Below are 12,793 nucleotides of genomic sequence, written 5' to 3' on the forward strand. Positions count from 1 at the left end.
AGACTTGGCCTGAGGCCAATCCTGCGTTGTCTTGGCTGGGTGCTTAGGCTCGTTGTCCTGTTGCAAGGTGAACCTTCGCCACAGTCTGAGCTCCGGTTTTTATCCAGGACCTCTCTACTTTTCTCCGTTCATCTTTCCCTCAATCCTGACTAGTCTCCCAGTCCATGCCGCCGAAAACATCCCCACAGCATGATGCTGCTACCACCATGCTTCACCGTAGGGATGGTGCCAGGTTCTGACAGACTTGACGCTAGGCATTTAGGCCAAAGAGTTCAATCTTGATTTCATCAGATCAGAGAATCTGGTTTCTCATGGTCTGAGAATCCTTTAGGTGCCTTTTGGCAAACTCCAAGCGGACTGTTGTCTTTTACTGAGAAGTGGCTTCCGTCTGGCCACTCTACCATAAAGGCCTGATTGGTGTTCTGCAGAGTTGGTTGTCCTTCTGGAAGGGGTCTCCTATCTCCACAGAGAAACTCTGGAGATCTGTCGGAGTGACCATCAGGTTCTTGGAAGACTCTCAAGGAAGAATCTTGGTGGTTCCAAACTTCTTCCATTTAAGAATGATGGAGGCCACTCTGTTCTTGGGAACCTTCAATGCTGCAGACCTTTTTTGGTACCCTTCCCCAGATCTTTGCCTCGACACAATCCTGTCTCTGAGCTCTAAGGACAATTCCTTTGACCTCATGGCTTGGTTTTTGCTCTGACATGCACTGTCAACTCTGGGACCTTAAATAGACAGGTGTGTGCCTTTCCAAATCATGTACAATCAATTGAATATACCACAGGTGGACTCCAATCAAGTTGTAGAAACATCACATGGATGATTAATGGGAAAAGGATGTACCTGAGCTCAATTTGTAGTCTCATAGCAAGGGTCTGAATACTTCTGTAAATAAGGCATTTGTTTATTTAAGAAATTTGCAAAAATTTATGAAAACCTGTTTTCACTTTGTCATTATTGGGTATTGTGTGTGTGATTTTTTTATTTGTATTTAATCCATTTTACAATAACATGCAGACCAGACCGCACACACACGTGCGTCCATGTGCACAATAGCGCACATGTTGATATTTAAAATCAAATGAAATGTTGTCACATGCGCCGAATACAACAGGTATTTCACCTTACAGTGATGCTTACTTATAAGCCCTTAACCAACAATGCAGTTTTAATAAAACACCCCAATTTTTTATTTTTCAAGTAGAGACAAGAATAACAAATAATTAGCAGTAGCAGTAAATAACAATATCGGGGCTATATACAGGGGGTACCGGTACAGAGTTGAAGTGCGGGGGCACTGTTGTCAAGGTAATTGAGGTAATATGTACATGTAGGTATAGTTATTAAGGTGACTATGAATAGATAATAATAGCGAGGAGCAGCAGCGCAGAAGCAAATAGCCTGGGTAGCCATTTGATTAGCTGTTCAGGAGTTTTTTGGCTTAGGGGTAGAAGCTGTTTAGAAGCCTCTTGGACATAGACTTGTCACTCCGGTAACCTTCTTTTACCAGGTAAATTAACTGAACACATTCTCATTTATAGTAATGACCTGGGGAATAAGCTCAGCAAAAAAAGAAACGTCCTCTCCCTGTCAACTGCGTTTATTTTCAACTAACTTAAATATTTGTATGAACATAAGATTCAACAACTGAAACAAACTGAACAAGTTCCACAGACATGTGACTAACAGAAATAAATCCGACCATCACCCCTGGTGAGACAAAACCGCGATTCGTCAGTGAAGAGCACTTTTTGTCAGTCCTGTCTGGTCCAGTGACGGGGGGTTTGTGCCCATAGGCAACGTTGTTGCCTGTGACGTCTGGTGAGGACCTGCCTTGCAACAGGCCTACAAGCTCTCAGTCCAGTCTATTGTGGACAGTCTGAGCACTGAATGAGGGATTGTGCGTTCCTGGTGTAACTTGGGCAGTTGTTGTTGCCAACCTGTACCTGTCCCACAGGTGTGATGTTTGGATGTACCGATTATGTGCAGGTGTTACACGTGATCTGCCACTGCGAGGATGATCAGCCGTCCGTCATGTCTGTCTTCGGCGTCTCACAGTACGGACATTGCAATTTATTGCCCTGGCCACATCTGCAGTCCTCATGCCTCCTTGCAGCATGCCTAAGGCACGTTCGCACAGATGAGCAGGGACCCTGGGCATCTTTATTTTGGTGTTTTTCAGAGTTAGTAGAAATGGCTCTTTAGTGTCCTACGTTTTCAGAACTGTGACCTTAATTGCCTACCGTCTGTAAGCTGTTAGTGTCTTAATGACCGTTCCACAGGTGCATGTTCATTAATTAGTTATGGTTCATCAAAAGCATGGGAAAGTGTTAAAACCCTTTACAATGAAGATCTGTGAAGGTAATTGGATTTTTACTAATTATCTTTGAAAGACAGGGTCCTGAAAAAGGGACGCTTTTTTATGCTGAGTTTAGTTACAGGGGAGAGGAGGGGGATGAATAAGCCATTTGTAAACTGGGGATGATTAGGTGACCGTGATGGTATGAGGGCCAGATTGGTAATTTAGCCAGGACACCAGGGTTAATAAATATTAATTTGGGGACAGGTCAAAAAGCATTAAACGTATGGCAATTTAGCTAGCTAGCTTGCTGTTGCTAGATAATTTGTCCTGGGATAAAATCATTGGGTTGTTATTTGACCTGAAATCCACAAGTTCCTTTACTCAATTAATCCACGAATAAACGGGTAAACGGAGTTTGTTTCTAGTACTCTCTCCTCCTTCAGGCTTCTTCTTCTTCTATGGACTTTATATGGCGGTTGGCAACCAACTTTAAGGTGAATTACCACCACCAACTGGACTGAAGTGTGGACCTCTGTTCATCTTTAAATCACCCATGTGGGTATATGCTCCTAAAAACCAATGAGGAGATGGGAGAGGAGCCAAGTTCTATTTTAGCGCTAAGCTACAAAGATCGTCGTTGACACGTGCGAGTAGTGTGGGTGCAATGATTGAATAACCTGTATGTGTACATTTATTTTAAAACGCTCACACACGCGACGCAGGTGGTGTGGTCAGCGCGTAAGGCTGTAATGTAACAAAATGTATAAAAAGGGAAGGGGTCTGAATACTTGGACTCTATCCATGTAGTCTTCCGACTTCTGGGGGTCTACATCACACTCCTTATCTTCAATCAAAACTAACACATTCCTCTCTGAGATACCACCATAACAAACATTGTCTGATTAGAACAGATTCTAGAAAGAAGATCCACACTTTAGCTTATCCTATGAAACATTTTCAGTTGCTGCTGCCGTGAACCTCCTGATTGCTCTTTTTGAAGCGATGCTCTAATTCTACACATGGTGCATATCTGTCTTTTTTTTGCATCGTGTTCCTATTGAGAGGGGATGCTCAGCGTGTTCATCCAGGTTGTGATCAAATGCTCTTTATTCTCATGGTGTCTATTTGTTCCACCACGTTAACTGGCCTTTCATAAAGGTCTGCTAAATGTACAACTTTTTGAGTTTTGTCTATTTTCTGAAGATGCATATAATTACAGCATTTTTATGGTATTCTGAACTAATCTGATCACAGGGCAAAAGAACTGAAGTTGTTTGCCGATACAATGTCTTACAGACATCAACCATAACTTAAGGTTACTTAACGGTGTTCTACGGCTGGATAAATTGCTTTGCAATGACCCAGTGTCACAAATGACAGCTCCTATTGGTTGTGCAGCATACCCTTGGATGTATTATAGCTGGGCACATTAGTCAACTAACGTTAGCTAGCCATGCTGCCTCATGCTAGTTGTGTTATACTCGGCTATTGTTTCATTGCTGGTAGCATGTTTTATCTATCTGTGATCATTGCTTTAGTGATTGATTAGATGGGTAGTCATGGATACAGCACACTATTGATTACAGCGAAAGACATGTGCCTCACCATGCAATAATTAATCCAAATGCATCTAATCTTTATTTATTATATACCTTTCAACATCTGTTGGAAATTGGAAAACTGATTTTCCTCCCTTCCTCTGGACAGTATTGCAGCCTATTCATGCACATAGATGAGGCTATCTCGTAATAATTGCAGTAGCTATTGGAATCTTTGACACAAATGTAACAGTATAACTTTAGACCGTCCCCTCGCCCATACCCGGGCGCGAACCAGGGACCCTCTGCACAGATCAACAACAGTCACCCAAGAAGCATCGTTATCCATCGCTCCATAAAAGCCGCGGCCCTTGCAAAGCAAGGGGAACCACTACTTCAATGTCTCAGAGTAAGTGACGTCACCGATTGAAACGCTATTTAGCACGAACCACCGCTAACTAAGCTAGCCGTTTCACATCTGTTACACAAACATGAGATTCCAGCTAAACAATTTCATATTAAAGCGAGAAATTAGCTTTGCGTAATGATTTGTTTTTAATTTTGCTTCCCCTCCCCCTAAACAAAATCATAGAGAACATTTTACATTTATTGATGACGTATGTCTTATCGTGAATTTATTTTATTTTCCGCGACGGAGGACTAGTAGTGGAAAAACGTACAAAGACATTGATTTCTAGCTGTTTAAGAATTAGCTAGCTATCACCTAGAAGAGGTCAAGTACCATTTGTGCGCTACTGAATATGCATGACATTTTTCATTAGGAAAACGTCCAGTACGTAGTGCACTCGTCCTAAACAAAGTAATCTCTATAAACAATTAGGTAAGTCTACCAACCTTAGTGCACTCTGTTTGATACAGATTTTAGTTTTGGAAACAGAAAACTGTATGTAGATCAAATGTTTAATTGATTAGAAAATGTGCAGAATGTCGACCAAAATCCATTTTGTTCCAGTTTCACCCACTGTGGCCAATGGGCTTCCTCACATCACCATATTTGGTAGTGAGTGGAAACGCAGTGAGTGGATGCTTCACATGCTTCACATTTATACATCCGGTGAAATCGGTATCCTTGTTCTATCTGTTCGTAAATTCACTCTGAAGTGCCAGAAGGCGTTTGTAAATTCAGAGCATAGTCAGATTGTCCAAATCAAATGTTTTTGGTCACATACACACAGTAGCGTGCCGTGGGCCTGGGCCTTCAGTGAAGTCCTACACAGTCCCACCTGAATTAATCCACCTCTTATTACCATCATTATGGTGCCATGGCTCTAGACACTATACATTTAGACAGAAGCGCAGTATAACCAGGCGTTGTGTCACCTTGAAATTGACATTTTTATTCAGAGAATTGCAGGGGGAGAGTACAATACCAAAGTACGGCTGGGCACTTCGTTGCCCTCCACTCGGGTGTCTTCAAAAGCGCCATTGCTTGTAAGTGCCCAGCCGTACTTTGGTGTCTCGTTGCTGCCTTGGTTAGACAACTCAAGTTTGCAAAGCCAGTGTGGCTCCAAACACCAAATCGATCACTTGCAAATAATAGGCATTCCCAGCAGTACAGTTTGCAGTGCTTCTCGGAGCCTGTGAGCCATTGATAGCGCTCGTAGTTGGAACTTTGAAAGTGGCGAACGAACCCCTTTCCCGCCTGTGACAGGCTTTGTAGCGTCGGCATCGACCTCTCCTGACAATATCTAACTTTTCTTGAAAAGTTTGTCTTGAGAATGGCATTATAATTATATCCTCGACCAAATCGATATATTCTCCTTCCGCCATTGTGGGTTGAAAAAACAGCTTAGTAGTAGGCAAATTAATTTGTTTATCAAATTCAGTTTCCTAGTTCTGAGATTCTGCATAGGCCCATATAGGACCTGCCTCTCAATATTGGTAATCCAATCAAAAGACGTGCATGCACTACGCCTGCTAGCTGGCTCCTGTGTAACACTGGGGCCAGCCAGCAGGCGTACAATAGCCAACTCTAAAGCTGATTGGTTGACACTAAATTTTAATTTCCATTCACTTTAAGCTACAAGCGCCCGCACTGTTGATTCTGAAGGGCAGATTTTAGACCCCTGGCAACACATGATGGCTGAATATGATTGGATAAAAGATCTAACATAAAGACCAGCCCTCCAAATCTCAACCTGGGGCTGGAAGCAGTGCAACCAAGAGGAAAGCTATGAAATGAAGAGTATAACTCTTACTCTGGGGAATAATTTAATACATATTTGTGAGAAAATATATATTTTTTAAAAGTATATTCTGATGATGTTTAGGCCAGCAGAGAAGGCCTTGCTGGCCCTAACGGCCCACCACTGCACACACATGGTTAGCAGATGTTATTGCTAGTGTAGCGAAATGCGTATGCTTCTAGATCCGACAGTGCAGCAGTATCTAACAGGTAATATCTAAGAGATTCCACATCAACCTAATATCTAACAATTCCACAACAAAACCTAATACACACAATCTAGTAAAGGAAATGGGATAAGAATATATAAACTATATGGATGAGCAGTGACAGAGTGGCTAAGATGCCATAGATAGTGTTGGATACAGTATATGCATATGACATAAGTAATGTGAGATATGTAAACATTCTTAAAGTGGTTTTATTAAAGTGTTCCATTTATTAAAGTGGCCAATGATATCAAGTCTGTTGGTAGGCAGCCGCCTCTGTGCTAGTGATGGCGGTTTAACAATCTGATGGCCTTGAGATTGAAAAACAGCTTCCATCTCTGTCCCAGCTTTGATGCACCTGTACTGACCTCACCTTCTGGATGAAAGCAGGGTGAACAGGCAGTGGCTCAGTTGGTGGTTATTGTCCTTGATGATCTTTTTTGCCTTTCTGTAGGTGTCCTGGAGGGCAGGTAGTATGCTCCCGGGGATGCGTTGTGCAGACCGCACCACACTCTGGAGAGCCCTGCAGTTGTGGGCAGTACAGTTACAGTACCAGGCAGTGATACGGCATGACAGGATGCTCTTGATTGTGCACCTGTAAAATTTAGTGAGGGTTTTCGGTGACAAGCCACATTTTTTTTAGCCTCCTGAGGTTGAAGAGGCGCTGTTGCGCCTTTTTCTCCACTTTGTCTGTGATATGTACACCGAGATGGCTGGTTTCCTACCTTCACCACCTGGGGGCAGCCTGTCAGGAAGTCCAGGACCCAGTTGCACATGGCGGGGTCGAGACCCAGGGACTCAAGCTTTATGATGAGTTTGGAGGGTACTGTGGTGTTGAATGCTGAGCTGTAAGTCAATGAGCAGCACTCTTACATAGGTATTCCAACTACATAGGTAGTCCGTTTGTAAATTCAGAGCATTTCGCTCTGGGAGTTTTCAGTGTGCACACTGGACAAAGGAGTAGGGTGGATCTGAGCTTTCTGACCTCACTGGCAGTCAAGTACCCAAGTGTAACGGATGTGAAACGGCTAGCTTAGTTAGCGGTGTGCGCTAAATAGCGTTTCAATCGGTTACGTCACTTGCTCTGAGACCTTGAAGTGGTAGTTCCCCTTGCTCTGCAAGGGCCGCGGTTTTTGTGGAGCGATGGGTAACGATGCTTCGAGGGTGACTGTTGTTGATGTGTGCAGAAGGTCCCTGGTTCGCGCCCGGGTATGGGCGAGGGGACGGTTTAAAATTATACTGTTACACAAGCTAACTGGGTAAAGTTAGCCTGTTAGCTACTTCTGTAAATAAATGAGAGAACACCCCACGCTGACCATTTTCCTCGCCCTAGCAGAGCTGGTTAGGCTGTTTTAATGTTATCTAGACTAGAGCGTTGGTAACTAACTGTGCTGCTGAAGTCTAATTAATTACGTTTTTTGCCGACGTTTACTGACACTGGTCAAATTCAACAGGTGGTTTACGTTCGTAAATTCCTCAGTGCACACTCAGACAAGAGCGCTCTAATATCGAATAGACAGCCAGAGTGAATTTACGTTGACTACAACTTTCGGCCATTTTGGAGGCTGTCTCTAGTTCATATGACGCGTTCAAAACAACAGGGAGCTCGGTTCGTCTGAGCACTCAAACAATTGGGAACTCGGAAAAAAAACTAAATCCAACTGGGAAAATCGATTTGAACGTCCATCCCAACGCGGAATTCCTACTCGTGAACTCTGGCCTCTTTCTAGAGCTCCGGCCTGAAAATCACTGACTTCTTGATTTGTCCTCGTATTTTTCCGAGTTCCTAATTGTTTTGAATGCGGCATTAGTATTGCTTAATGCGCTAAGGACGGTATGTGACGTCATTATAGAACTCTTGTGAACGACGGGGTCGACTATTCGATAGAGTACGGTACTTTCATAGTTACCACGTTATATTAGCGTGCGCTAAAGTTATCGTATAGCATACTGACTTTACATGTGTATTTAAACCAACCTGTTTATACGTTGTTTCCATCAAGGTAAACTCAAAAACATGGCAGAAAGTGATTGGGATACCGTGACCATACTGAGGAAGAAGGGACCAACTGTCGCACAGTCGAAGTCGAAACAGGTAGCTATAACGTTAGTGAGGTAGAGGCAGGCTTGGGCTAATGCGTTTGCGAACGTTAGCCGATTACTAGCGTAGTCTGGCTAGCCAGCGTCTGAACACGCTTGTTAGTGAACTGGGACCTAGCTATCTTTTTGCGTAAACTATTTTCGGTTTTTTTCAAGTCTTACTAGCTGTCTACCCTGCTAGCTTATTTGCATTAGAACTTGTAATAAGTTGGCCAGAAATGGTTCCAAATGTACCTAAGCTAGCTAGTAACGTTAGCTAACTAACGTTACTATACTGTAGCTAGTTATGTTAACCAAATATGGTGGTGGTATTATTATTGACTTTCCCTTTAACGGCGTGTGTCTTGTAATGTGACTAACGTTTAACGAGTTAAAATGTATGAACTTTCTACACAGTCAGGACACATTGACACAACAATGTGACACGTTTACTGTCGTTTAGGCTGTTGCAGCAGCTCAAAGACGTGGAGAAGAACTTGATACCACTAAGAAATGTAAGAAATCCCATCAATTTGCTCTTGTCCTTGTATTATCTTTTGGTTTGGTAGGATGTTGTGCCATGTCTGTGGTTATTATTCAATGTTGAGAAGATGGATAGCTTGCTACACACACCATCTCAATAATGTCATTTTATTTATTTTTTTCACCTTTATTTAACCAGGTAGGCTAGTTGAGAACAAGTTCTCATTTGCAACTGCGACCTGGCCAAGATAAAGCATAGCAGTGTGAACAGACAACACAGTTACACATGGAGTAAACAATTAACAAGTCAATAACACAGTAGGAAAAAAAGGGAGTCTATATACATTGTGTGCAAAAGGCATGAGAATGTAGGCAAATAATTACAATTTTGCAGATTAACGCTGGAGTGATAAATGATCAGATGGTCATGTACAGGTAGAGACCTTGGTGTGCAAAAGAGCAGAAAAGTAAATAAATAAAAACAGTATGGGGATGAGGTAGGTAAAAAATGGGTGGGCTATTTACTGATAGACTATGTACAGCTGCAGCGATCGGTTAGCTGCTCAGATAGCAGATGTTTGAAGTTGGTGAGGGAGATAAGTCTCCAACTTCAGCGATTTTTGCAATTCGTTTCAGTCACAGGCAGCAGAGAACTGGAACGAAAGGCGGCCAGTTAGTTTCAGAAATAGATAGCGGATAGTTTCAGAAATAGAGGGTCCAGATTGTCAAGCCCAGCTGATTTGTACAGGTCCAGGTTTTGCAGCTCTTTCAGAACATCTGCTATCTGGATTTGGGTAAAGGAGAACCTGGAGAGGCTTGGGCGAGTAGCTGCGGGGGGGGCGGAGCTGTTGGCCGAGGTTGGAGTAGCCAGGCGGAAGGCATGGCCAGCCATTGAGAAATGCTTGTTGAAGTTTTCGATAATCATGGATTTATCAGTGGTGACCGTGTTACCTAGCCTCAGAGTGCAGTGGGCAGCTGGGAGGAGGTGCTCTTGTTCTCCATGGACTTTAGTGTCCCAGAACTTTTTGGAGTTGGAGCTACAGGATGCAAATTTCTGCCTGAAGAAGCTGGCCTTAGCTTTCCTGACTGACTGCGTGTATTGGTTCCTGACTTCCCTGAACAGTTGCATATCGCGGGGACTATTCGATGCTATTGCAGTCCGCCACAGGATGTTTTTGTGCTGGTCGAGGGCAGTCAGGTCTGGAGTGAACCAAGGGCTACATCTGTTCTTAGTTCTGCATTTTTTCAACGGAGCATGCTTATCTACCTAGCATGGACTTGAGGTCAATGTCCTTCCAGGCCAGGTCGATTAGAAAGGCCTGCTCACAGAAGTGTTTTAGGGAGCGTTTGACAGTGATGAGGGGTGGTCGTTTGACTGCGGCTCCGTAGCGGATACAGGCAATGAGGCAGTGATCGCTGAGATCCTGGTTGAAGACAGCGGAGGTGTATTTGGAGGGCCAGTTGGTCATCAAGGCCTTGAGTTTTTACATTTTTGATCTTTACTGCCAACTAGATTTTCATAATTTTCCAATGAAATCATGGCAGTATTGAGCAAATGTTTGAATTGTGTACTGAAGGGGAGTAAACTTACTCATATTTAAGCACAAACGCACACATTTGTCTGCGACATAAGTCTAGAAATCAAGTTATTTAAATCTGCCAATACAGGTGGTTAGAGCCATTTTGTATATTCATATAGTGCCATTTTGTATGGTATGTAACTAAAGGGGCCACCCATTGTCTTTCGACAACTGCTGTAAAACTGTGATATAAGACAATGTCAATCTTGATTCTTGGGATCCACAGGGTGTGCTTTTCCAGCCTAATTGTAACATTGATTAAACTCAAGTGCTTTATGATTAGTTGAGTCAAAGTGTGTCTACTGGGCTGAAACAAAAGCCTGCAGACCATGTGGGTCCCCAGGATTAGGAATGAAGAACAGGGGGTGGTCCTTTTTGTTTCAGTCTTGTATCTTAAAATGCATAGTCACAATAATTAGATCTTGTTGTTGAATTTGTTAGCTTATTACCCAGTTTCCCAAACTTGGTGCTCTGGACCCCAATGGGGGCACATTTTGTTTTTTGCCTTAACACGACGCAGATGATTCGAATTATCAAAGCTGGGTGATTAGTTGATTATTTAAATCTGTGTAGTGCTAGGGGGAAAAAACAATGTACACCCCTTGGTCTCGAGCACTGAGTTTGTGAAACCTTGCTATTACCTTTCTCTCCCTCTCAGGGGCTGCAGGACAAAACAAACAGCACGTGATCACCAAGAATACAGCAAAGCTTGACAGAGAGACTGAAGAACTTCAACACCAAAGAGTATCTCTGGAGGTGGGCAAGGTCATCCAACAAGGCCGGCAAAATCAGGGCCTGACGCAGAAAGACCTGGCCACTGTAAGTGCACTCTCCCAAATGTGGATTAAAGAGTTTACAAAATAGGAACTCGGTTCATTTTCACTGAGGGTTGTTTATTGAAGTGTATTTACCTTGGCTTAGCAGGGCTTGGATCAAATAAATGTTCTTTACCAGTCATGGATATGTTGGTCTTTATTTTGTTTTTAGAAAATCAATGAAAAACCACAGATAATTGGAGACTACGAATCTGGAAAGGCTATCCCCAATAACCAAGTAATGGGAAAGATTGAAAGAGCAATTGGTGAGTTTTATTTTCAGCTATTTTTTCTGTCATAGCTTCATATCACCCTTCTTGCACCATAGGCCTGTTTGACACCATTATTGGGTTATTTTTGTACTAACTAGTCTGATTACAATCATATTTTATTATCAGTATCACTAATGGAACAATTAAGCCCAGGTGTTTGGCGGTGGTGTCAACAAAAATCGGAGCGATTTTTTTTAAATTTATTTTTTATTTATTTTTTTATTATTATTTTTTAAAATTATTATTATTTATTTTTTCCTCCATGTTATCCATAGGACTGAAGTTGCGTGGGAAGGACATTGGGAAACCCTTGGAGGCAGTCCCAAAGAAAAAGTGAAGGCAATGCCTTGAAGCAGCTTAGCCTACAGTACTACCACCACAGCTGACAGCCTTGTCAATTCTCTGGAGCGCTAGCACATCTTAACCAGTTTATTTAATTAACTCTGGCTGCTATTTTCTTTTACTGCCCTGATTCCAATAATGAATGTCAAGCTTGTGGGACCTGATTTAAACAATATTGCATAACTAAATTCAAATTTATTGTGGTTTTGTTTTGCATCTGGCTTTCAGCAAACCACAAGAAGAGACTGGATTTTACTGAATGGTTTTAATGTCTTCAAAACTATATTCTATACTCCCTGAGGTCTGTCTCCATGCTCGTTCTGTGGTCATTCCCTTTCAACTAGACATGGATAAGTTTGGCATTTTGGCTAAAATGTTTTATTGTAGTGTATGCTTTTCAAACATTTATGCAAGAATGCTGCTTTCATGGGCTGATATCTCCTGAAAAAGTGATTTATTCAATCTCAAGGGCCTAAAAAGTTTAACGAAATAATAAAATATGGTATATGGAACCATTGTCTTAATCAATCATTCTACTTCGATTGATTTTTTTTTGGACACAATGTTGCCATGTACTGCTTGTCTAACAGATGTACATTTGTTTTGCCATATGTTTTTTTTGCTGGATGCGTAGCCTGTATTTTCCGTACTAAATGCACATGTGCTTCGCACGGTTGCAGAATGGTTTGCAACATGGAGAAGATCATTTTCGCCCTGGTCAACCAAAGCAAATGATTATAACAGATTAAAGTTATTCTCCTATTGACCTACTGGTTATAATATACGCCATTTAGCAGACGCTTTTATCCAAAGCGACTTACAGTCATGTGTGCATACATTCTACGTATGGGTGGTCCCGGGAATCGAACCCACTACCCTGGCGTTACAAGCGCCATGCTCTACCAACTGAGCTGGGTGAGATACTGGTGTGCATTACAACAATTCATTACTGAACAAAAATAAACA

At 42.3% G+C, this 12,793-nt stretch overlaps 1 protein-coding gene across 3 annotated transcripts; it reads left to right on the forward strand.

Moving 5' to 3' along the window:
- Window positions 1–4,629: 4,629 nt before the first annotated feature.
- LOC124034005 (endothelial differentiation-related factor 1 homolog) lies at window positions 4,630–12,422 on the forward strand. Of its 3 annotated transcripts, none has more exons than XM_046346614.1 (6): window positions 4,630–4,682; window positions 8,260–8,351; window positions 8,799–8,850; window positions 11,057–11,217; window positions 11,386–11,479; window positions 11,761–12,422. In XM_046346614.1, the coding sequence occupies exons 2-6, from the start codon at window positions 8,274–8,276 to the stop codon at window positions 11,820–11,822; spliced, it is 447 nt and encodes a 148-aa protein (XP_046202570.1). In that variant the 5' UTR covers window positions 4,630–4,682; window positions 8,260–8,273; the 3' UTR covers window positions 11,823–12,422. The 3 variants fall into 3 exon arrangements, with proteins under 3 accessions (XP_046202570.1, XP_046202568.1, XP_046202569.1); XM_046346612.1 differs by lacking the exon at window positions 4,630–4,682 and adding an exon at window positions 7,080–7,104; XM_046346613.1 differs by lacking the exon at window positions 4,630–4,682 and adding an exon at window positions 7,919–8,145.
- Window positions 12,423–12,793: the final 371 nt, after the last annotated feature.

Source organism: Oncorhynchus gorbuscha, linkage group LG04, assembly GCF_021184085.1.
Source record: "Oncorhynchus gorbuscha isolate QuinsamMale2020 ecotype Even-year linkage group LG04, OgorEven_v1.0, whole genome shotgun sequence".
Classification (NCBI taxonomy): domain Eukaryota; kingdom Metazoa; phylum Chordata; class Actinopteri; order Salmoniformes; family Salmonidae; genus Oncorhynchus; species Oncorhynchus gorbuscha.